General features: G+C 42.2%; 1 protein-coding gene across 3 annotated transcripts in view; it reads left to right on the forward strand.

Moving 5' to 3' along the window:
- The window catches only part of FYB2 (FYN binding protein 2), a 132,921-nt gene that overhangs the window by 38,081 nt on the left and 69,828 nt on the right, over nt 1-25,012 (forward strand). For all 3 annotated transcript variants that reach the window (XM_019942397.3, XM_019942398.3, XM_073789252.1), the window contains exons 2-4: nt 8,100-8,841; nt 12,980-13,141; nt 14,957-14,990. In XM_019942397.3, the coding sequence (XP_019797956.2) occupies nt 8,100-8,841; nt 12,980-13,141; nt 14,957-14,990 (938 nt within the window). The remainder of the gene's footprint in view (nt 1-8,099; nt 8,842-12,979; nt 13,142-14,956; nt 14,991-25,012) is intronic.

Consider the following 25,012-nt stretch of genomic DNA (forward strand, 5'->3'; position numbering starts at 1 on the left):
GGGACTCTCTGCACTTCCTGGACTTGAGTGAGTGTTTCCTTTCTCATATTAGGGAAGTTATCAGCTATAATATCTTCATATATTTTCTCAGGCCCTTTCTCTTTCTCTTCTCCTTCTGGGATCCCTATAATATAAATGTTGGTGCATTTAATGTTGTCCCAGATGTCTCTGAGACTGTCCTCATTTCTTTTCTTTCTTTTTTCTTTATTCTGTTCTGTGGCAGTGATTTCCACCACTCTGTCTTCCAGCTCACTTATTTGTTCTTCTGCTTCAATTATTCTGCTGTTGATTCCTTCTAGTATATTTTTCATTTCAGTTATTTTATTATTCCTCTCTGTTTGTTTGTTCTTTAAATCTTCTAGCTCCTTGTTAAACATTTCTTGTATCTTCTCGATCTGTGCCTCCATTCTCTTCCTGAGTTTTGGGATCATCTTTACTATCACTACTCTGAATTCTTTTTTAGGTAGATTGCCTATCTCCTCTTCATTTAGTTGTTCTGGTCAGTTTTTATCATGTTCCTTTGTTTGCGGCATATTTCTTTTTCATCTCATTTTGTCTAACTTTCTGTGTTTGTGGTCTCAATTCCACAGGCTACAGGATTGTAGTTCCCCTTTCTTTTGGTGTCTGCCCTGTCGTGGATGAGGTTGGTCTAGGAGCTTGTGCAGGCTTCCTGGTGGGAGGGACTGGTGCCTGCCCTCCGATGGGTAGAGCTGGGTCTCGTCCCTCTGATGGGCAGGGCTGTGTCAAGGAGCATGTTTTGAGATAACTGTGAGCTCATTATGACTTAGGCAGCCTGTCTGCTGATGGGTGGGGCTGTGTTCCTACCTTTCTGGTTGTTTGGCCCGAGGAGTTCCAGCTTTGGAGACTGTAGGCTCTTGGGTGGGGCCAGGTCTTGGTTCCCAATTGGGGACTTCTGGGAGAGCTCACACTGAACAATATTCTCTGGGGCCTCTGCCACCAGTATCCTTGCCCACACAGTGAACTACATCCAACCCCTGCCTCCCCAGGAGACCCTCCCAGACCCCTAGTTAGGTCTAACCCCTGTTCCTATGTAAGTATTGCTTTGTGCTGTGTCCCAGCACATGTGAGGTCTTGTGTGAACCCTCCAAGAGTGGAGTCTCTGTTTCTGCCAGCCCTCTGGAGCTCTTACATTCAGGCCCCACTGGCCTTCAAAGCCAAATGCACTAGGGGTTCTTCCTCCTGATGCCTGACCCTCAGAGTGTCTTGGAGGGCTATTTTCATGTGAGAACGTCCCTGTGTAGTCTGTGTGTGTTTAATATTTTTTGGTGCAAGGGCTGTTTTTAGTATGGATGACTGCCCCCTCTTTCCTCTGTATGCTGGCCATTATCCCCTTGATACGCAGTGTGGCTGATGTTGTGGTGAACTGAGCCTGCACCAGATATTCAGCAGGGCCTCCCCTCTGCTCTGTGGTTGTTACTGCCCTGTCAGAGGCAGGGTCTGCTCCCTGGTTGCTGGAGTAGAGGCCCCCAGATCTGTTTCTGGGCTGTGTTTCTGATCTGCAGTGTGAGGTAGGTGGGATTGGAGCACTCCCACTGGGAGAAAAGCCAGAGTTTTCCTTCTCTGGAGCTGTTCACCTGTGAGTGTACTCTTTTGTGTCACTTTTCACCCATTGTGCTGGCTCACAAATTACACTATTGTTGGAAGTGCTCTCAGCCCCACCTTAACTGTGGGTATGCCAGCAATTGGCCCTAGTGTCTCTCAGGAGTTGTTTTCACCAGGCCACCAACATGGATCCAACAAAGTCAGGTCCCAAGACTGTAATAATCATGTACCTGGATCCCCTGTGGGAGCTATGCAGACAGCTCAGATTCTGGCCTGGTCCAATCCCTGCATGTACGTGCCTACTAAAGCTGAACCAATCTCAGCTGTGGGATCACTCATCCATTCAGATGTTCCGCAGGTGCTGGGTTTACAAAGCCAGCAGCGGGAGTGTAAATCCACGATTCCTGCAGCTGTGAGGAGAGAATTCAGCTCTTCTTTCTTAGCTGCATGGCCCCTGGGGCTCAGCTGTGGTTTCAGCCCCACCTCTGCATGTGTTCCTCCCACTGGTGTCTGCTTCCCAGGCTGCCCCAGAGCACATGCACCTGCCCAGGCAGGCAGGGGTGGAGACAGAGACAGGCGGGGCACGCGAGCCCACTGGGGGCCAGCAGAGCTGGAGGAGGCATTGGTGGGAGGGTGAGCAAGACTGCTTAGGCGGGCGACCCTCCTAGTGCCCATGGAGGCAGGGGCTGGCACAAGGGAAAGGGGGCTGCAATGGCAGCCCAGCTGCTTGTGTGCCACTCAACAGTGACGCCTGGCTACTATGGTGGCCCAGGCTTCTTCCACAAACATTCCCGGTTGTGGAGCTCCTTACACCTGCCCCTTAGGCTGTCTCTTCGCAGCCAACAGCTGTCCTCTCCCTGGGTCTGCTCTCCAAACCCCATGTTGCAGCACCCAGCCCCACTCCATGCCAGCAGACATGACTCAGGCTGGGCCGTGCAGGGCTGCAGCATGGACCATCCATGTAGGTCTTACTCGGTCCTACCTGCCACAGACTGGTTACTGTGCTCTCCTCCAAGCTTCTGAAGCTCCCTCTCTGTCCCAGCTGATCTCCCCACCTGTTAGGGGGCTTCTCTGAGTGCAGAAACCTCTCCTCTCCTGCAGCTGCCCCTGTAGGGGTGCAGGTTCCATCCCGTTTCCTCTTTTCTCCTTTTTCTTTCTTTTGTCCTACCTTGTTTGGCAAGGATTTTTCTTGTCCTTTTAGCATCCAAGGCCCTCTGCTAGTGTTCAGCAGGTGCTCTGTGAGAATTGTTCCATTTTTAAATGTATTCTTGATGTACTTGTGGGGAGAGGCAAACTCCACATCTTCCTATTCCTCCATCTTGACTCCTCATCTCATTAATGTCTTATAGTTTCAGTGTACAAGTCTTTCACCTCCTTGGTTAAATTTATTTGTAGGTATTTTATTCTTTTTGATGCAATTGGAAATGGGGATGGTTTCTTAATTTCCCTTTCTGATAGTTCCTTATTAGTGCATAGAAATGTGACAGAATTTTGTATACTGATTTTGTATCCTGCAACTTTACTGAATTTGTTTATTAGTTCTGTTGACAAAAATTTAATTACTCTCAAGTTAAGAAGAAAGAAGGGAATTTTATTTGAGCCAAACTGCAGATTATAACCCAGAAAGCAGATTCTCAGAAAGCTCTGAAAACTGTTCCACCTTTTAGAAGTCAAAGGCTTAGTCATATACGTTTTTGAGATAAAGGATCATACATCAAAATGACATACTGATATTTTACAGAAAGGTCACCAAGGATACATAGTCCAGGTAAGCATGTACAAAGTAAGCAGCAAGTCACCATGACCCCCTACAGAGCTGGCTAAGAACACTGTTCTTTTAAGAAATTACACTGCTTGCGTCAGAAGAAAGAAAAAATGATCTTTATGGTTGAGCAGACACTCCCATCTTTGAGGAGCTTTGGTTAATGTGTAATGCAGATGCACACTGCATATTAGGGAGGGAGAAAGCCCAAACAAACACACAGAGAGAATTTTATGTTTGATTTTTTTTCTTGCCCTGCCTTAAAATATAAATTTTATTTCATCAGTTTTTGGTGAAGTCTTTAGGGTTTTGTATATATAGTATCATGTCATCTGCAAATAGTGATAGTTTTACTTCTTCCTTGCCAATTTGGATCCCTTTTATTTCTTTTTCTTGCCTAATTGCTCTGGCTAGGACTTCTAGTTCTATGTTGTGTAAAAGTGGTGAGAGTGAGCATCCTTATCTTATTCCTGATCTCAGAGGAAAAGCTTTTAGTTTTTCATCATTCAGCTTGATGTTAACTGTGGGCTTATCATATATGGCCTTTATTATGTTGAGACATGTAACCTCTATACCCACTTTGTTGAGAGTTTTTTTCTTATCATAAATAGATGATGAATTTTGTCAAATGCTTTTCCTGCATCTATTGAGATAATATGTTTTGTTATCTTCCTTTTGTTAATGTGGTGTATCACATTGATGGATTTGCCGATGTTTGACCATCCTTGCACCTCTGGAATAAATCCCACTTTGATCACGGTGTATGATACTTTTAATGGACTGTTAAAATTGGTTTGCTAATATTTTGTTGAGGATTTTTGCATCTATGTTCATCAGTATTGACCTGCAATTTTCTTTTCTTGTGCCATCCTTGTCTGGCTTTGATATCAGGGCTCAGGAAATGTCTTATTCATCTTTGTAACCCTATTGTCTAGCACATAATAGGAAACCAATGAATATTTTGAGGTGCCACAAGTTGAATTTTGAACAAGTAGGAATTTGCTAATTCAAGAAATTGGGTGAAAGGTGGGCATTCCAGGCAGAGAAAATGGCATATTCAAAGGTATAGAGACATGAAAGAGCAAAATAAGTTTGGGAAAATGTAAGTAGTTCAGTGAAGTCAGAAGGAAGAAAGCATGTCAGGGAGGGGGCCAATATGATGTCAGAAAATTAACAGAGTTGGGATTTGGGGGTCCTTAGGTACTAAGCAAGAGTTTAAGCTATATTGGAAAGCTTTGAAGAAGCCAAATTGAAGGATTTTAAACTGGGATGTACATGATCAGATTCATGTTTTCAGTCAGATTTGTCTAACAGCTGGGTAAATGGTAGATTAGAGGGGCCTAGAGTGGAGGCAGGGAGGCCAGAAAGAAGTCATTTTAAGCAAAAAGTAAGGAAGACTCAAAGGCAGTGGCAATGGCATGAAGAAGAGGCAGGCTCATGGGCTTTTAAGAATTAAGATAAGCAGGATGTGATGACTGACTAGTTGTGGGCCCAGAAAAGTGGGGCATGCTTTTAACCAGAATGTCCCCTTGGCCACCTCCCAACCCATCCTCATTCAATTTGCTTCATACCCTCAACCCTCACCTCCCACCAATGGATGATGTATGATAGATGATAGTATGTGTAACTTTTATTTCCCATAGCAAGAAAAATAAAATCCAAATGTTAGTGATAGAAGGGGTCTTGGAGATCACCCAGGCAATTCCTTGAGTAGATAAATGATTGAACTCAGAAGAAGGGAATGACTTTCCTACGGTACCCCTGAAAATCAGTGGTAAGCACCCACTCTTTATCGAGTCATCTATTTAATTCCCCACATAGAACTTATCTCTAATATTTTCAGGTGTATTTGCTTATTTTTTGTCTCTCCCTGACATTAGAATGTGATATATAAAAGCAGAGCCCGTGACCGTTTAAAACAGTGTTTTGCCCATATAGTAAATACTTAATGAGCATTTGCTGAAAGAGGAATGAGCTAGGTATAATCAGGTTTAGTTCCTCCTGAACCAGCGATCTTTACCCAGGACCTTGGTTTGAAGGTTATCAATCCTTAATTCTGTTTCCTGCTGGGGTTTTTCCTAATCATTCCTATGGAGACTAAAATCTATCACAGTAACATTGTAGTTCACGTGGCTTCCTACAGTGAAGAGCTAAAAATTATCATTATTGTATTCCTTCAAAAATATTAACCACTGCTTACCTTGCACCTATTAGGATGGTTACTATAAAAAAAAACAACAAAATAACAAGTATTGCAAAGATGTGGGAAAATTGGAACTCATGTGCCAATTAGGAATGTAAAATGGTGCAGCTACTGTGGAAAACAGTATGGTGATTCCTCAAAAAATTAAAAATAGCTTTACCATATGATCCAGCAACTACATTTCTGGGCATATAATCAAAAGAATTGAAAGCAGGGTTTCAAAGAGATATTTGGACACCTATGTTCATAGCAGCATTATTCACAGTAACTAAAAGGCAGAAGCAACCCAAATGTTCATTGATGAATGAATAGATAAACAAAATGTGTTATATACATGCAATAGAATATTATTTGACCTTATAAAGGAAGAAAATGTTGCAGTATGCTATAGCATGTGTGAACCTTAAGGACAATATGCTAAGTGAAATAAGTCAGTCACAACAAGACAAGTACCTATGATTCCATTTACATGAGGTACCTGGGGTTGTCAAGTTCGTAGATACAGAAAGTAGAATGATGGTTGCCAGGGTCTGGAGGGAGGGGGAATGGGTAGCTGTTGTTTAATGAATATAGTGCTTCAGTTTTGCAAGATGAAAGAGTCCTGGACATTCACAACAATGTGAGTGTACTTAACACTACTATACTGTACGCTTAAAAATGGCTATGGTGGTACATTTAAAGTTAGGTGTATTTTACCACAATTTAAAAAATATTAACCACTGAGGTATGTACATCTGTCATCTCATGTGACCCTTGCAATAGCCCTGAACTGTTAGTAGCATCGTCCCATTTTATAGTGAGGAACATAAGGCTCAGAGAAGCAAAGTGAACTGTCCAAGACATGTGACTAGAAAATGGCAAAGCTGAGCCTCACACTTAGATCTCCAAGTTCCATGCCCAGTGCTGGCTTCTACCACATCAGGGGAAAGGAAGGTCAATGGAATCAACTTGACTGCTGGTTGAAATGTAAGAAATTAACCCTGGGCAATTTGTGAGGAAAGCTATAAATGTGTGTGTGTGTGTGCGTGTGTGTGTGTGTGTGTGTGTGAGAGAGAGAGAGAGAGAGAGAGAGAGAGAGAGAGAGAGAGAGAGGAGGAAAGAGGGAAGAGTATGCACGCAAGCTCCCAGACACCTGCTTCATATTTCCTGTTCAACTTTTCTCCCTTCCTAAATCTTCAGAGGGCGGTGTGAGTAAACTAATCTATAGTGTGAGTCAACTGTCAGCACAGTGAGAAAACGTCACCCAACAGTCATTCCTTCAGCAGGCAAAATCAGAAGTCACTAGCATGGAGGTTGTCTGTATACATGAAATTAAGACCTTTAAGATGATCAAGAGAAGATGGTGGCTCTTTATTTGGAAATGGCTCTATTAGATGTCCTCCCACGCTCTATCTCCTCCCCCTCCAACCTCCTCTGAAGATGGAAAATGACAAACGCACTTACAAAAGTAAATTAAATCTCGTGAGAGAAAGGGGGAAACTGGGAAGAGCACAGAGCAGGAGTCAAGCCTAATCCTACCTATGTAGTAGACCACCAACTCACCGTATAATCCCAGGTGTGTCCCTTCCTCTGCCCAAAGGGTTGCGCTGCTATTACTACCCCCATTTTCGTATACTGAATTTGAGCTGAATTTAGAAAGTGGAACACAGTCTCCCAAGGGGAGTCAAAAATACAAGAGCATCATCTCGTCTCTTATGAATAGCTTTTATTTACTATGTGTCAGGCACTGTGATGGACACTTTACATATGGCACCCCTCATCCTTCTGCCACTTGCAAGTTATTTCTATGATGAGACTGCACTGATGATACCAAGTTTCCCAAAGTATTTTTCTAGATGATAAAAGAGCAGAGTCTGAATTTGAACACAGACCTGTCTAGTTCCAAAGATTGCTCTTTTTTCCACCCTATGGTGTTAAGTTCAACAGCCAAGTTACGAGGAGCTGTGGAAGCAATGTGGAGTCAGGGAGGAGTTAGCTCTACGTGTCAGCCACAGGGGGAATGTTGATGGAGAAGGTGGGCATTACTGTTGGAAGAAAGCAGTTGACAAGTATACGGGGGATGCATTTGGGGGAAGCAAGAACACGTGAGTGAAGTCAGGGTGGTGGGGAGTATAAAGTTACAGGAAAACTGTAAATTATCCTGTTTGGTTTAAGTGTGATTATGTTGACCTATGGCTGGAGATCATAACCCTGCCATCTTTAAGATCATAATTCCACAACTTTTGCCAGTGTTCTTGAATGTCATGCAAAGGGGTTTATTTGCATAGGCAGCAGAGAGCCACCCAAAGTTTATATCAAGGGATTTATCAGTAATTGTTGGTACTGTCTCTTTTACAAGCGTTCTTTGTATGTTGTGAAGAAATTAAACATACCCGAAGTGTTTCAGACAGCACACAATTGTTTTCACTCTGCCTCACATAGACAATAGCATTACTGGCTGGTATGACTCAATAGATAAGCGATGGCATTACATCAGCACCTACAGCCTCTTAGCAGGCACAGTGAAGTCAGCTAATCATGCTGCTTTCTTCCTCGAATAACAAGACATTACGGTTTTCTTTTATGGTCTAGGAAGCGTTAAGAAACTTCAAGGAACTTCGAGCCAAATTTCAAAAGCTTGATGCGCCATCTCTTCCAGGACCTGTTAAATTCCCAGAAGGTGTTTCTCAAAAGGGTGACACTGGAAGCAGACAGTCCACAAAGACTTTGGCCAGTGGGAAATACCCCTCTTCCAACCACAATGAGCCCCTACCCAACTGTGCCAGTGGTGACTCCCAGACTCTTAAACCCCAGAAAGTGAAGTTGGCTCAGAAGAGCGAGACTCAGAAATGTTCTAATTCCCTGGAACCTCCTGGGAGTTCTTCTGGTTCTTCAGTAAATTCACAGAAGGCTTCTCTGCTGTTAGATGTGAATCAGTCAAATGCTGAGATAACCAATAAGAAGAAAGTAATGGTGAACAACAGCTTCAGAAAGAAGCTCTGGAACTGGGAGGTTTTATCTCAGAAAAGTAAGATGTCATCAGTCTTTATCCCTGCCAGTTGTGGAAGCAGGGCCTTCCATCTAGAAGAGTGGAAAAGCATGGGGCTTACTCCAGAGGAGCCCAGGAAAAAGATGGAAAGAAAAGGAGGCCAGACCCTTCCTTCCCAGAGGCGCTTGATGGCCCAAAGAAGATTGTGTGCCACCTCTGAAGATCCCACTGTTCGACTTTCTCAACATAGCAGCAGGAGCCCAGCAAACCCCAGTCCTGAGAAGAGCCCGGCAGGGAGCACCTGCCACCCTGTCTATGATGGTGAGCTCACCAGCCAGGCCCCAGGTGAGAAATCGAATCCCCACAGGCCTGGGGGGAAGGGGCACTGTGTTTCTAATGTAGAGCTTGCTGGCTTGGGATGGTCACATACGTGAGCTGGGCAATGTTTGCTTCAAACTCCAGCACAGGTATTCTAGGCCCATTTGCTAGGTTATAATTTCAGGTTTGGGTAAAGTGATTAATCTCCTGGAATTATATGGAGACACAGTTGGGGCAAACTTGGATTTGAATCTTAGCTCTACTTCTTACAAGATGCATGAAATTGGACAATCTGCTTAACTTCATAAAGCCTGGTCTGCTCTCCTATCAATCGATCCATCACCAATCTTCCTTGTCTTGGTAAATAGTGCAACCATGTCTTGGTTGCTCAGGCCAAAAATCTAGGAGTCACGCTCAATTCCTGTCTCCTCCTCATTCTTTGCGACTAATCCATCAGCAAGCTCTTGGTTCTATCATCAAACTATGTTCTGAATCCCTCTACTTGCTCCCATTTCTGCCTTCTGCCCATGTCTACACCACCATGGACCATCTCTTGCCTGGACCTGCTTCCACACTCTTGCCCTCTTATATTGTACTTTCCTCCTTGCAGGCACAGTGATCCTCTAAAGCATAAATCCAATCATGTCACTCCCCAGCTCATTTCAACCACAGCCATATTACAGTGGCTCATATGATTTGCTCTTTGACTACCTCTCTTACCCTCTCCTCTCTCACCACATTGGCCTTCTTGCTATTCCTTAGATACGCCAAACTATTTCTACCCCAGGACCTCTGCCCCTGCAGATCCCTCTTCTGGAACATGTTTCCCCTAGGACTTTGATGTCTCACTCCCTCACTTCATCAACGTCTCAGCTCAATGTCACCTGCTGTGAGTGGACCTTGTAGATCGCTCTATCTAAAATAGCCACCCCACCGCCAGCATTCTTTATCTTCCTACATTGCTTTGGTTTTCTTTGTATCACTTATCCCTATCTGGTATATTATTATGTATTTGTTTGTTTATCTGAGTAAAATATAAGTTAAATGAGGATAAAAACTGTCTTCTTTACCACTGTATCCCCAGAACCTAGAAGAACAAGGCCAGTTCAGTGGGTCCTCAAGAAAGTATTTTTTGAATGATTGAATGCATGGATGAATGGATAGATGGATCTCCTGCTTATAATCTTATATGGTTTCTCTTTGCACTCAGAATAGCATCTAAACTACTTACTGACTTCATAGCTCTGCTTCTTTTGGTCCCTGCTTCTGTCTCTGACTTACCTCCTGCTCTCTTCCCTGGTTCACTAGCCCACAGATAGCACCCTGGATTTCTTGCTGTTCCTTAAACAGACTTTGTTATGACTCAGGACCTTTGCAATTGCTGTTCCCTCTTCCTAGACAACTCTTTTCTTTGATCTTTGCATAATTGCCTTTAGATCTAAGTTCAAATGATACTTTCCCAGATAAGCCTTCTCTAGCCAGAGATCTCCATCTAAAGACCACTACCTCACCACCAAGAGTTCACATTCTTTCATATCATCATTATTTCCTTTATAGAACTAATAGATTGCTATGATTTTCTTTTCTGGGTTTTTTTTTAATTGAAGTATAGTTGATTTACAATATTGTATTAGTTTCAGGTGTACAGCAGAATGATTCAGTTATACATATATATGTGTTTCTATTCTTTTTTAGATTCTTTTCCCTTATAGGTTATTACAAAATATTGAGTAGAGTTCCCTGTGCTATACAGTAGGTCCTTGTTGGTTATCTATTTTATGTATAGTGGTGTGTATATATGAATCCCAAACTCCTAATTTGTCCCCCTGCTTCCCACCGCCCGTCTGTGGTTTTCTTATCTGTTTATTTGTTTACATGTTTATCATCAGCCTCCTCCTATTAGAATGAAAATTCCTGAGGGCAGAACTCTATATGTTCTTGCTCTTAACTCTAGCCGCAGCCCCTAGAACAATGCTTGGAATATAGTAAATAGTTCTTGATGAAGGGATGGAAATGAAGAGAGGATGAATGGGAGGAAGGAGAGATGGGAGGAAAGAAAGGGCTAGATAACCTACCTGATGGAGCTGTTGGGAGGATTAAGTGAGAAAACCTATGTAAACTGCTTAGCACAGTGCCTGGTAAAAATTAGGAGCTCAGTTAGTAAGTGATCATTCACTTTCACTGTCTTCTACCTAACTTGATAAAGACTAAAATCTCTGACATTGCGGCTTATAATTCAAGCCTTAGAAGAATGCAGCTCTGGCCCTGACTATGTAACCCCTGCTGGTAGGGCTAGAAGGAAGCCCCGCTCCCGCCTGCAAAAGATAGCAGGGCTTTGAGGAGGTTGCCCTGAGGTACTTGTGAAACACTAGCCAACTTCTCTAGTTTTGCCATGTAGTCAACCACTGTATTATGTAAACCGAAAAATCAAGGTTTGAATAATGAATAATATAAGAATAATATTATTCTTGAATAATATTGAGAATATTAAAGAATCTTGAATAATATAAGATTTGGGGCTATTTTCAGTGTAAGAGGCAGATACAATGTTTATATATAATGTTGAAATTTCTGTTGGTTGGCTTATCAGTGCAGAAAGACAAAATACATGAAATTGGGACTGTCCTGGAAAATTCTAGGACACAAAATCCACAGGTGCCCAGGTACCACAAAGCCAGCCTTGAAGCCTGTTCTAGGCATTGAGCCCCGGAAATCATTGACGAATTGTTACTCCTCTTCATGGCTCCCGTGTTAGTTGCCCGTCATCAGTGCTTGAAGAATCCTTTCAGGGAATAATCATTGTCCATTTCCCCTGATGCAGGCCCTGTGCTTGGTGCTGGGGGGAGGTCACTGGGGCCTAGTCCCTGCCCTCGAGGAGCCTACATTCAGTGAGAAGATAGACCAGCTCTTTTAATATGCCACCACACTGATGGAGAAGTGGTAACAATGTGCTAGAGGATACAGAACAAAGAGTGGTTGATTCTGAGTTTGTTTTCTGGTAGAAATCAAGAAAGACCTCCTAGAGGAGGTGTCATTGGAGCAGGGCCTTAAAGAATGAGTCAGAGTTCGCCAAGGGAGAAGTGAGGGAACAGCATTCCAGAACCAGGAGGAATGGCATGAACAAAATCTTGGATATATGAGAGCTATTTAAGGCTTTTAAAGTTAAATCTGGAATGCTGTTCCAGATATATATATATATATATATATATATGTATATATATATATATACTATTTCTACATATATATATATATATATATATATGGCTCATTTTGCTGTACAAACACAACTTTGTAAATCAACTGTACTTCAATTTAAAAAGTAAATTAAAAAAAATAGAAACTATAAAAATAATCAAATCTGGAAAACGGAGAAGCCAGTGGTTGTGAGTGAAAGATGTTAGGGCTTAAGGTTGGGGAAGGAGGGTGGTAAATTGTGATAAGAAAAGAAATGTAGATTGAGGCTGTGTGGTGTTTAAATGCCAGAGTATGGAGTGAGTGGACGGCAGCTGAGGAAACTGGGCTTCATCCTCTGGGCAGCTGGATGGTGGCAAGATCGGGTTTGAACAGGGAACCCTATCTAAAAAAAAAAAAAAAAAAGAGTGACTATATGTGTATGTATAACTGTTTCACTTTGCTGTACACTTGAAACTAACACAACATCGATTGTAAATCAACTATACTTCAAGAAAAATTATTTATTTATTTTCTTTATTTTGGGGGCTGTATCAGGTCTTCGTTGCAGTGTGAGGGCTTCTCCCTCGTTGCGGTGTGTGGGCTTCTGTCTAGTCGTGGTGTGCAGGGTTTTTCTCTCTCTAGTTGTGGCGCGTGGGCTCTGTAGTTGGCGGCACGCTGGTTGTCTCATTGGGGCGCGCAAGCTCAGTAGTTGTGACGCGTGGGCCTAGCTGCCATGCAGCGTGTGGGATCTTCGTTCCCCGACCAGGGATTGAACCTGCGTCCCCTGCATTGTAAGGCGGACTCTTCACCACTGGACCATCAGGGATGTCCCTTCAATAAAAATTTAAAAAACAAAAACAAAGAAAGGTCAGGTTTGCATTTTGATCAGGACACTCTGTCTGCTGGGTGGAGAATAGATGGTAGGGGAGTGAGGCTGAGGCCAGCCATGAAATGGAAATATTAACCTACATTTTGGACTGTTTATGCTCAGAGGACCAGCCAGATGTCAGTCATCCACAACTTCCCAACACCAAGCCACTGCCTTCCGTCAAGTCCCTGGGTCCTCCTCCCGCAAAGCCACCGAGGCCCCCGGTCGTGAACCTCCAGGCCTTCCAGACGCAGGCAGCTGCCCTTCCCAAGACCCACAGGGAAGGTAAGGAAATGCGCAGGGCCCCGTGCACAGCCAGCCAACAGAAGTCACGGCTCCCGTGGCCGGACCCCCGTCACCTCCCGCTCTGCAGCATCGTCTCCCAGGGGACAGTGCCGGACTGCTTTTCTGTGGGGCTCGACATCCATCACTGCTTATTCTCACGTAGAGGCTGTGGCAGCTCGCCTGTGAAATGACACATCTGTGGGAATTGGCCCCTTATCGCTGCTGGGCCAGCCTGCTTCCCCTGAGAGCACTGCATTTGATCACTGGGAATCTGTCCAAGAGGAAGAAAACAAAAAGTAGCTGAAGAGGGAGGCAGGGAGTCTTTGTTTTCCTACAAAGCCCATGTTGTCAACACAACCAAGTGCCGTAGGAGAGGGGGAGGGAGTGAAGAGAGGAAAGTCAGTGTGAACTTGACCTGGGATCGTGCTGGGAGTTCCTTGGGCCTCTGTGATCTGCCTTCAGGAATGAACTGAAGGGCCCCTACCCCTGCCCCCATTAGTCCTTTCCAGGACCTGCAGCATCCTTGGCAGTCATCCTTCTGTGCTCTTGTGTGTTTTCCTCTACTGTGTAAAGGGAAACACCTTCTCACCCCGCGTTTCCCCCACTGCAGCTTGATCCTGTTGACACTGTAAACACCTTTGCTTAATTTGCTCTAGTGAAACACAAGGTGAACATACACTTTGGGGTGATGCGTAGTGCTGTGCTAGCATTTGTCTTACTGTGGCCATGAGTGCCTGTGGATGGTACACTAAAAGAGCTAATTCTTCGTTCATTTATTCTTAGTTTGTTGTCTGTTCATTAGACTGCTTTGGGCAAACATTGGGTGAAATTTCTTTAACTCAGTGATTCTCAAACTTCAGCATGCATCAGAGTTAGCTAGAGGGCTTGTTAAAACACAGCTTACTGGGCCCAACCCCAGAGTTCTGATTCAGTTGGTCTTGGTTTGGGACCTGAGAATTTACCTTTTTAACAAGTTCACGGCGAGATGCTGATGTTGCTGGTCCAGGGACCACACTTTGAGAACCACTGCTATAAGTCATCTGAAATTTTATCCTAAAAGAAAATCCTATAGCGAGAAATCGAGCTCTGCTAAGTATACTTTGATAATATGGCCACCTCCATATCAAAGAAGGCTCAGTATGACTTTTATAAGCATTAAATAATTCAGGCCTCAAACCATCTCTCTGAAAAAGAAGAAGGTTGTCAGAGAACAGAGAACATAGGACTAAGATTTCGGGAATAAAATGGGCTTTGTCGATCCCAGCTCCCCCCTCGCTAGCTGTGTAAGTCTGGGCATGGTACTCACTGAGGCTCATTGTCGTTATCTGTAAAATGGGGATGATAATAACCCTCGATGACTGTGAGGAGAAGTGAGATGAGGCCTGGGGAGACTTTGAACAGTGCTCGGCACTCCAGTAAATGCTCAATAAAGGCACTGTTATCATTCACTCAAGCACACACTGAGCAGCTATACTCTCTTTGCCAGGCTCCGTGATAGAAACAAGGGATTAAGAGGTAAACCCCACAGGGCTTACCTGGAGGTAAGCCCCTCCAGGGCTCCAGGGGGTCAAAGTCTAATACAGGAGATTGCACTCATAAATAAGCACCATAAAGTGTAGGTGAACACTGCATGCAGGACCGACGGTCCCTGGGTGCCAGGGGGAGGGGCGGCTTGGGGCACAGGTGAGCTGCCCTTCTACATTTTATCTCTGGGTCGGGGGAGGAGGTGGCGGGGTGTGGTCATTGCACAAACAATTCACTTAAACAGGCTGCCACTGAAACCCCTCTTTTTCACCCTGCCTCTTGCTCTTGCAGCAGCTGGGGAGGAAGGCGACATGCCTCCAGAGAGGTGAGTACCCGTTTTTCAATTGTGTAGGAGCGTAGCCCATCAAGGAGGCTGCTTAGCCTGCCCAAAAGCAGGCAATGAGCACACGCCAGGTGTCTGTATTTCTCAGAAGAGTTGCAGGAAGAGCAGATTTATAAGCACCAAACTGCAACTTTAGATTAAATGAGAGATTAAATAAACTGCATTTAAAAACCAGGCTGGCGTTAAGTTGCAAAGACGGTCATCTGAGGTCCTTTTACTTATGATACAGTTGGGTTCAGTAAATTGAAACATCAGCCTCTGTAGTAATAAATCAGATTAGAGGCCAGAGTGCTGTGGGCAGCCAGTGTGATGTTAGGAATCGGTAATGGGACAAAGGACCTTCTGGTTTTGGTGCACTCATTGTAAGATTTTGGCCATGAAGTGTCAGTCCATTAATCACTCAGCCACAGACTATCTGTTGAGCCCTCTGATGTGTCATGCATCAAGCTGGCTACTGTATACAGATGTTCTCACTTCCTCTTCTCAAGAACGCTGTGAAGTTGCTGCCCCTGTCCTCATTTTCCAGCTAAAGACAGTTGGCGTCAGAAAGTTTGTCACTTGCAGAGGCAGGATTCCAACCCAGGTGTGCCCAAACTATCTTTTTAACTGAGATATAATTGATATATAACACTGTATAAGTTTGAGGTGCACAGTGTATTGGTTCAAGACACTTATATATTACAATATTATTACTACGGTAGTATTAGCTAACGCCTTTATCACTTTGCATAATTATTTCTTTTTTGTGCTGCAAATAGTTAAAAATCTAGTCTCTCAGCAGCTTTGAGTTTATAATATAGCATTATTTTTTACTGTAATCCCTATGTCGTGCATTGAATCTCCAGAACTTATTTATCTACAGGTTGCAAGTTTGTACTCTTAAACAACATCTCCAATTTCTCCATCCCCCAGCCCTTGGTAACCACCATTCTATTTTCTGCTTTTACAAGTTCTGTTGTTTTTTTTAAGATTCCACATATAAGTGATATCATGCAGTATTTGTCTTTCTCTGTCTGATTTATCTTACTTAGCATAATGCCTTCAGGGTTCATCCATGTCTTTGCAGATGGCAAGATGGCCTTCTTTTTCAAGGTTGAATAATATTCCATATATAAATGTGTGCATATATATATATCTCACATATATAATATTACATTCATATATCTATAACATTATCACATTTACACATTTATATATATAATATATGGATTATATATATATATATATATATATATGTATATATCTCATATCTTCTCTACCCATTCATCTGTGGACACTTAGGCGTCCATCCATATCTTGGCTATTGTGACTAATACCGCAATGAACGTGGGAGCGCAGGTATTTCTTTGAGATCCTATTTTTGTTTCCTTCAGGTGTATACCAAGGTATAGGATTTCTGGATCATATGGCAGTTCAATTTTTAAGTTTTCAAGGAAGTACCATACTGTTTTCCATAGTGGCTGTACTAACTGGTATGCCCAAACTATTTTGACTATACAAACTCCTTCACAAAGATGCTCCTGTTCTCTAGAAGGTCAGTCTTAGAAGGAGAACTAAACATAAAAATAAATAATCATACTACTTATTCATTCATTAAATGTTTATAATAGTAGAATGTGTTACATTTTGTAATAGAGAAAGGTATAAGTTTCAGAGGTTGCAAAAATGCAGAGGGATCATTTTTCCTTGGGAGGGTCAGGCAAGTCTTTATAGAAAACATATGAGTTGTCTATTGCTACAGTAATACTGCATAATACCAACAGAACATCAACAGTATACAAAGTGACTGTGGGTTCGGCTGATCTGGGCTGGGCTCAGCTGGTGTGGCTCACATGTTAAAGACTATCTAGACAGTTTTGCTGATACTGAGTCAGAGTGGAAGGGCATTGAAGCTTTACATGGCAGTGGGCAGGGATCCATGAAGGGGTGAAGAATAGGGGCATTAACTCAATCAACCTAACAGTGAAGAGGAACCATTTGTAATAAGTATTGAGGATAAACATCTGTTGGAAAACGTGGGAAGGTACACTGTAGGCAGAGGCAGGAAGTGTGGAGTAACAAGTCTTCTTTTGGAAACTAGAACTACTTGAGTTAGAGTATAGAAAGTATAGTAAGGAATGGAAAGAAATGGGAGGGAGACAGGAACCAAATCATGGAGGATTTGTACACTAAGGACTTGATACGATGCTCTTGTTCAACAAGGAACAGACTGAATGATGCTAGAAAAGATTCATGTGCTCTAGGAACTCCTGGTTCAGTTTTCTGTTTGAAAGAGTTCAAGGATGGCATGAGGTAGGTCAGTGGAACCGCCTTCTATGTGCATTTATATGAAAGAGGGGAAAAAATTTAGAAGGCTTGGGAGATGATTTGCACTATTTACTCAATGAACATGGGCCTCAGTATCACAGTTTGAGGGGACAATGTAATTCTGCTGTGCTCTGAGTCAGTCTTAATTCCCTCTTGCCTCAAATACGGTGAGCACCTCAGTATGATTATGAGTGTGATTCAGCACACTCATAAGCTAGTGTTCAGCTAGATATGCGTTTTCCCTACAGCTTGGCTCTAAACTAAGCTGACTCCTTCTCTGGCACTTTAATCATCCATTTCAACATGGGGGGCAAACTTGCTGTGATGGGCAAGTATTGGGAAACTGTAGTCAGCCTCTAACGTGACACCTTCTTCCTAAGGGATTTACAAGGACAGTTTCACTATTCTGTCCTTTCACACTGACTTTAGAACCTAGCCTCATCTAAAATGAGACTCACTCTACTTCGGTTATGATATGGGCCATACTGCTATAAGAGTGAAAGACAAGAGATGAAGAGGCAACAGAATACTTAGGCGTGGCTTCATAGAAGGAAAAACACCTTGAGATGTATCCTGTGTGATAGGTCAGGATTAGGTAGGCTTACTTATTTGTTCCCTTTTGTGTGACTGTAAGATAGGTGAGGGCAGGGTTTTGTCCCCAGAAATAACCACATTCTTGACTGGTAGTTGGTAGATGGATGGACGGATGGACAGATGGATGGACTAAAGGACAGAGCAATGGATGGTCAGTATAGAGCTAGAACATGATTGAAAGCAAGGTGGTAGTAATAAAAAAGAGGATATAAACAGACAAAAGAAGTATGCTGATGTGGAAAAGTAAGAGATGACATTAGATCCTGAAATACATTAAGTGCCATGCTAAGGATTTTGAATTTTATCTTGTCAATGATAAGAAATTAGCTTGAACAAGTAAATGCCATGATGCTAGGCAGCCTTAGATACAACCTCTGTGGAAACTGGCGCTTGTTTGGGAAGAACATCTTCCATGTTCATGGTATTAATTTTCAATAAAGATATTAGATTAGAAATAGAATATGTCAGATCTTATCACTGGAAGGAGACATGGCAATTATCTAATGCAGCCAGGCCATTACAGCATAATGTTAACAAAAATCTGGGCTTTTCATCTAAGCCTTACCATTTAACACCTAGGTAGTACTGGACAAATGCCTTAACCTCTGCAAACCTCAGTTTCTACTTATGTAAAATGGGATATTGATAGATCCTAACTCATGCAATTGTGGTGTTGGTTAAATGAAGTAATGATTGTAAAGTGTTTAGCACATTACCTAGCATCTAGAGAGTGCTCAATGCCATTTACTTGGCTGTTATACAACCTCCCACCAAAGGCAAGAATTCATGCTCAGAAGCTTAGTCTCTTCAAAAATCCTTTGACGGGGACCTCATTGCCTGGAGAGTCCAGTGTTTTTCTTTGTTGGGCCAGATTTTATCCACTGAACATATATTTATTGAGCATCTACTATATGCCAAGCCCTCTTATATACATTGAGAATACAGCAGTGTATAAAATATCTTACATGTACCCACACACACATTTGTTCGTTTGTTTATTCAAAAGTCCTTCAAGTTGGGCTGGAAAAAGAAATGACTTCCTTACTCTAGATTCCCAACCATCCCTCCAAGATCTATTCCTTGGTATAATAGATGTTGTCTTTACTCCTTCTTTACATGACAGTTTTTAAAACATCTAAGGACTACTTTCTTCTCAATCTCAAACTCATTGTTTTCAACCATTACTCATAAAACGGGAGTCTTTGTGTTTTCACTGTATTTCTGTGGATATATTTTGTAATCCTCTTGTTAGGAACTCAGTGCATTTATAATAGCCATTTTTACTTCTGAGCCTCTCTATATTGTGTATTAAATATAAGCAGCATTGTGTAATGGAGCAAGTACAGGTCTGGAGTCAGATTAGCGTGGGTTCAACCACTCTATTTTACACAAGTCATTCAACAGCTCAGAGTTTTGACATGCGCGTATGTAAAGTGAACATAGTAATATTTACTTCATTGGTGGTCACAAAGACTAAATGAGATAAATTATATAAAGCATGGAGTACACAGAAGATGATCAATGAGTCTTTGTTTCTTCAACTCTTGGCCTCTCCATTTCTTCTTATCTCTGGAATATTATTATTGCATTAATGAATTGACTCTGGAGTTTATCCTTTGTCATCACTCTTTCGTGCAAACCAAGCTGGTTGGCATGCCTCTTGAATAAGCAGCTCCTATTTGTGTTTGTGAGCAAAGCAGGGTAGTCCCAGGGCAGCAAGCAGCCCTGGGTCTATATCAGTACTTAGCAGAGTTGGCTAATATTTTATTCATTAGCTATCAATATGGGTTTTCTCCTATTAAGAAGAGTCAGAGGGTAGTCCTGAGTCAGGGAATCTCTGACTTACACACTAAGGCAGGGAGAGGCTATTTATTTCAGGAGTAGAAAAGATTCAGACAGTACACTGTTTCTCGCGTGAGGGTCTGTGCCTGGATCTCAGGATTCCACCATATTCTCTTCTGGACTTTTAATTTTGTATTTTCATTTTGATGATCATCTTTAAAAGATAATATAAGCCTATTTTCAATCTTCTGGATGGCCTCCTTCAACCTAATACTTTGGGACATACTTTTTGTGTTTGGTTTTAGATATTTCTTCCCCATGCAGAGTGGGAAACACAAGCATCTTCTAGGGCTGAGCAGATTATGTGACTATGTCTAGGACCTGTATTAGACAACCGGGAAGAATAGAACCTGGGGAATAAATGCCTTTACTAAAGCGTTCAAGTAAAATAATGATGATAACAGAGAAATGACATCGTGGCCAAATAAGATGAAGCTGTAGTCCTTATTTGAATAGTGGTAAGTGCTATAAAGAAAAAAAATGTTTATACAAGTTTTAAAGGTTACACTCCACTTACAGTTATTACAAAATATTGACTATATTCCCTTTTTTGTACAACACATTCTTGTAGCTTATCTTACACCCGATAGTTTGTAACTCCCACTTCCCCACCCATATATTGCTCCCCCCAAATGGTAACCACTAGTTTGTTTTCTATCTCTGTGAGTCTGCTTCTATAAAGAAAAAAATTTAAAGCATATTAGGATAATAACAGGGGGTTGGGAGTGAAATAAAGGAGGTGTAGGATGATCAAGAAAAGCCTCCCTGAGGTGGTGACATTTGGGCTGAATGATGAGGACCCAGTTATGGAAGGTCTAGAAGATGTTCCAGGAGAGGGAACAGCTGGGGCGAATTCTCAAGAACCGCCCTCTACACATTTCAAGAACCGGAACGGCAGGGAGCACAGCTAAAACACAGCGCTCTAGGGGAATGGCGGTGCTGGTTCTTGGGAGCCGTGGAATGAGTTTGGATTTTGCTCTAAATGCACTGGGAAGCCAGAGGAGAGTTTTTAAGCCAGGCAGTGACACGAGCTGACATTTATTTTGTAAAGATCAATCTGGATTCTGTCTAAATACTAAATTTAGTGGAGAAGCAGGTGGAAATAGGCAGACAGTCTAGGAAGCCATTGTGACAATGAAACAATTGCAATAACATTAAAAATAGCAATCAACACTGATATGGTGTCTGTTCTAAGTATATAAATGATTCCATTTGTGACAATCTTTAAGAAGTAGATGAAGCTATTATATATTTTATAGATGAGAAAACTGAGTCACAAAGAGGTTAAGTAACTTGACACAGACAAGGGGGTAGAAATGGAGATAAAGAAATGAACGGATTCAAGTTATGTTTTAAAGGAAAGCCAGCAATTGCTGGATCAGCTGTGGGGAGTGAGATGGGAGGGAAAGAGAGGAATCTAGAACCTGTAGGTGATGTGTTGTTTCCATCCCTGTTGATATTTAACAATGTGCTTGGCACATCACCAGTGCTCAGCACAAGATGGTACTTTCCTAAAAGCTATTGGGGATTGGTTTCTATTTAACAAAACAAGCATGTCTTTGTACTGTATGCATGTAACACTAGAACTTCTGAAGGCTAGTTTTTAAATCGTTTGTAACTACAGTGCTGTTTCATGAATGGCTGCATTTTAGGTAGTTAATACTAGTATAGATCTGCTCCCAATGACCAACAGCAAAGTAGGCTCCTCATAATGCTATCTGGAATGTGAAAATTGGCCCCAAGATCCCAGTGTGTTAAACTGAGTCACTTTGGGGCAAAAATAAAGAGAAGGATTTTTTTTTTTTTTAAGCCTGTGCCTTTATTAATTTTTAGATCCAGAACACTCAGGTGGCTTCAGCTCAACCCACTTCAATAACTTCTTATTATCCCTTTTTAATTGGACTTTAGGGACATACCAAGGCCACTGTTCGCTCTGCCTTTCACAAGGGCAAGGGTGGTGGGAACAGTGGATTTATTTAGGCTCTCTCTCTTCTTTCATGTTTTTAAGTTTTCCTCCTTTTAAAAAAAATCACCTAAAGATTCTACTTATTGAGCACTTTTTATAGGTAAAGCCTTGTGCCCTATGTTTATGTCCCACTTTCATTTTAAAACTCCCAACTGCAACCACCCCATGAAGTAAGTGGTTAGTGGACTCTCTAACCATAGAGTCAGGTTAAGTAATCCAGGAAGATGCAACTGGATCAGCAGTGCCGGGGTCTGACCTGGTCAGCCCGACTCCAGAGCACAGCCTCCCAGGTGTGTCTTACTGTGGATTCGCATGGGACTCTTACCTGTGACAAAAGAGGGCAAGGTTTAAGAGACTCCTGGCCTCCTTGTTTTTTGTTTGGTAATTGACAAATATTTACAGCATCTCATGTGTGGCATAGCTGTGGATTCACCCCTCACGCTGTCCTCATTGCCTATTGTCCAGTTCTTTCTAATTAAAAATGAGTTTGTGAATAAAATGGAAATAAAATTATATATAAAAAAACAGACTTGTGGCCTTAGGATTTCATTTTCTCTTTGCAGAAAGATCTGTGTGAGGGAGGCTGGCTACAGTGGGAAGTGTTTAGAGTCAAGCAGTGCCTTCTCTCTTTGGTAGCATTCAGTTGATAAGGAAAAGGTCATGATTTAGGAAGAAATCAGACAATCACGAGTTGTAGACTTGGAGCCTTTCTTTTGTACATAGGTATATTCAGAAAACTTGAGTGAAAACTAATCTTTGGTTACTGGGCACGTCCTGGGCATTGCTCAGCCCTTTATTTATATCTGTTAGACTCATTTGAACCCCATAACCATTTTAAGAGGGCAAAACTAACATTCCCATCTTGTAGAGGAGAAACCACGAGCTCAGAGACATTTCATGACTTGACCTAAAGTATAAGATAATACAGAGCTTATCCAGGTTGTGAACTCAGAACTGTGTGTTTATAAATATTTTCAAGTGTCCTGTGTCAAAAGTTTTTCAACATGAGGGATTTTGGGACATTTCTGTTAGACTGTAAACTCAGTGAGGCAATGGATCATGTCTTTTTCACCTTTGTTTCCCCAGGAAGTAGACATGCAAGTAATAATGATGTATAACTAAGTAGGTGATGGACCAATGGAGTGACAGATAAACAGACTGATGGGGAGAAGGATGGACAGATAGAATGAGTTACCCTCTATGGACTTTGATATAACTAAACATTCCAAGACTCTATCTGTATATTTTGCATTGATTGTACATGCGATATCATATCCTTCTAATTTAAACAAAGCCGAATAAGGAGGATGATCTGACCTCTTCATTTACCCTTGTGTATCACGTAAGGGTTCCTGCCGTATGAAGATGTGGATTTACATGAAATCCTCTCTCTTCTCTTCTCCTTTTTAGTCTAGCATCCAGCAAGTGACACTCCGCCAACAAGCTTGTCCTTATTATTTTAGCCCTCTCTCCTCTCTTCCCTCTCTTCTGCGGACCCATTACACTCTGAATTAACTATTGATATTTATTTAATCAAACTAATCATTGAGAACTTCACCTCCGTTTTACATTTAGAATAAAATTTTAAAATCCCAAACTCTTTACAAGGGCCAAGAAGGTCCCGTCATTCTGGCTGCCCTTTACTCCTCTCCTAACCTCCTCTTTCCCTTGTTCACTGTCTTCAGCCCACTGGCCTTTTGGCTTCTCTGCAGATACAACAAGCATGTTCTTCCCAGGCAGAAATACTTGCTTTTTCCTTTGTATAGAATGGCCTCTTCCCAGATCTTCACCTGATGACTCCTTCTCATCATGCAGGATTTGTTCGATTGTTCATTCATTCAATTAATCTTTTTTGCACCTCGAGTATGTGCCAGACATCATTTAGATGCTGGTAATCCAACAGAAAACAAAAGAGTCTCTGCCCTCATGACGCATACATTTCAGCTGGGAAGAAAAATAAATATGCAAATGATGGTATAACGTAAGGTAATGATAAATGCTGAAATGTCAGCCTCCCTGACTATAGCTTATTTTTCCTCTCCCAAGATACTATCTATTCCATATATAAGGCTGCTTTATTCTTCTGTTAGTATTTATTAATGCTTCCAATGATAATATTTATCCTAGTTATTTATTTTCTGTGTTATTTGAGACCATGAGGGTCTTGAGTTCAAGGACCTTGTCTCTCATTTGCCTTTATATTCTAGAACAGTGCCTGGCACAGAGGAGCTCAATGAAAAAATTAATGATATGACACCATCTACCTGTCCATCTAGTAGGAGTTTTCAGTATTTCTGTGAGCATCAGAGGAGCACCCAGATCACTGGAGCCTGTAGTGTTAGTCACTGGGGACCCAGCAGTGAGTGATACAGTATAAGACCCCGGAGTAAAAGAGACAATTAAACTAATAAAAGTAATGAAATAATTTAAAGATTAATGACAACTATTAAGAATGGTATAAAGCAAAGAATTATGGTAGACGGAAACAGGTGGGGAAGAGGGCTCTCGGGAAAAGGTAGCAGGAGAAGGACTTTCTTGAAGGTGATGTCTGTCGACTGAAAAAAAATGCACAACCTAAAAGCTGAGAATTGTGTTTTATTTGGCGGACTTGTTGAGGACTGAAGCCGGGCTGACAGCCTCTCAGATAGCTCTGAGAGACTGTTCCAAAGAGGTAAGGGAAGAGCCAGGGTATAGAAGAGTTTTGCAACCATCAGGTAGTTGAACATCAAAATATTTCTACTAATTAAAGGAAAAACAAAAATCTCAAGTGAATGAATTTAGCGCTTTTCTGTATGGGAAGGTGCAAGAGCCTGGGTTCATTGAAATTGTTCCTTTGATATGCACCTTAACTTACCTAAGGCCAGAATCCTGTTTTCTCCATCTTTAATCCCCTCAGGGTCCACAGTCAGGAGGTGGGTGGGGGTGGGGCGGGGTGCAGTGGCCTGATGGCCGCAACATCATTTTTTTTTTTACTGATACAGCAGGTGACTTTCTTCGTCCACACATCTAAGGTGAGACCTCGTGGTTGAGAGGCAGCTGGCCATACAGGAGCATTCCAGGAAGCAGGGACACTATTTGCAAAGTCCTTGAGGTAGGAGAGAGGATAGTGTCCTTGCAAAACAGAAAGGAGGCCAGTGTGCTTAGAGTGTAATGAGGGAGGGAGAGGGTGGCAGGACAGGGGTTTGGAGAGGTTACTAAGAATGAGATCGTAAAGGTGAAGCGTTTGATGGTTTTGTTGTTGTTGTTTTTTTTGGTACACGGGCCTCTCACCGTTTTGGCCTCTCCCGTTGCGGAG

The sequence above is a fragment of the Tursiops truncatus genome, chromosome 1, assembly GCF_011762595.2.
Source record: "Tursiops truncatus isolate mTurTru1 chromosome 1, mTurTru1.mat.Y, whole genome shotgun sequence".
In the NCBI taxonomy this organism is placed as follows: Eukaryota; Metazoa; Chordata; class Mammalia; order Artiodactyla; family Delphinidae; genus Tursiops; species Tursiops truncatus.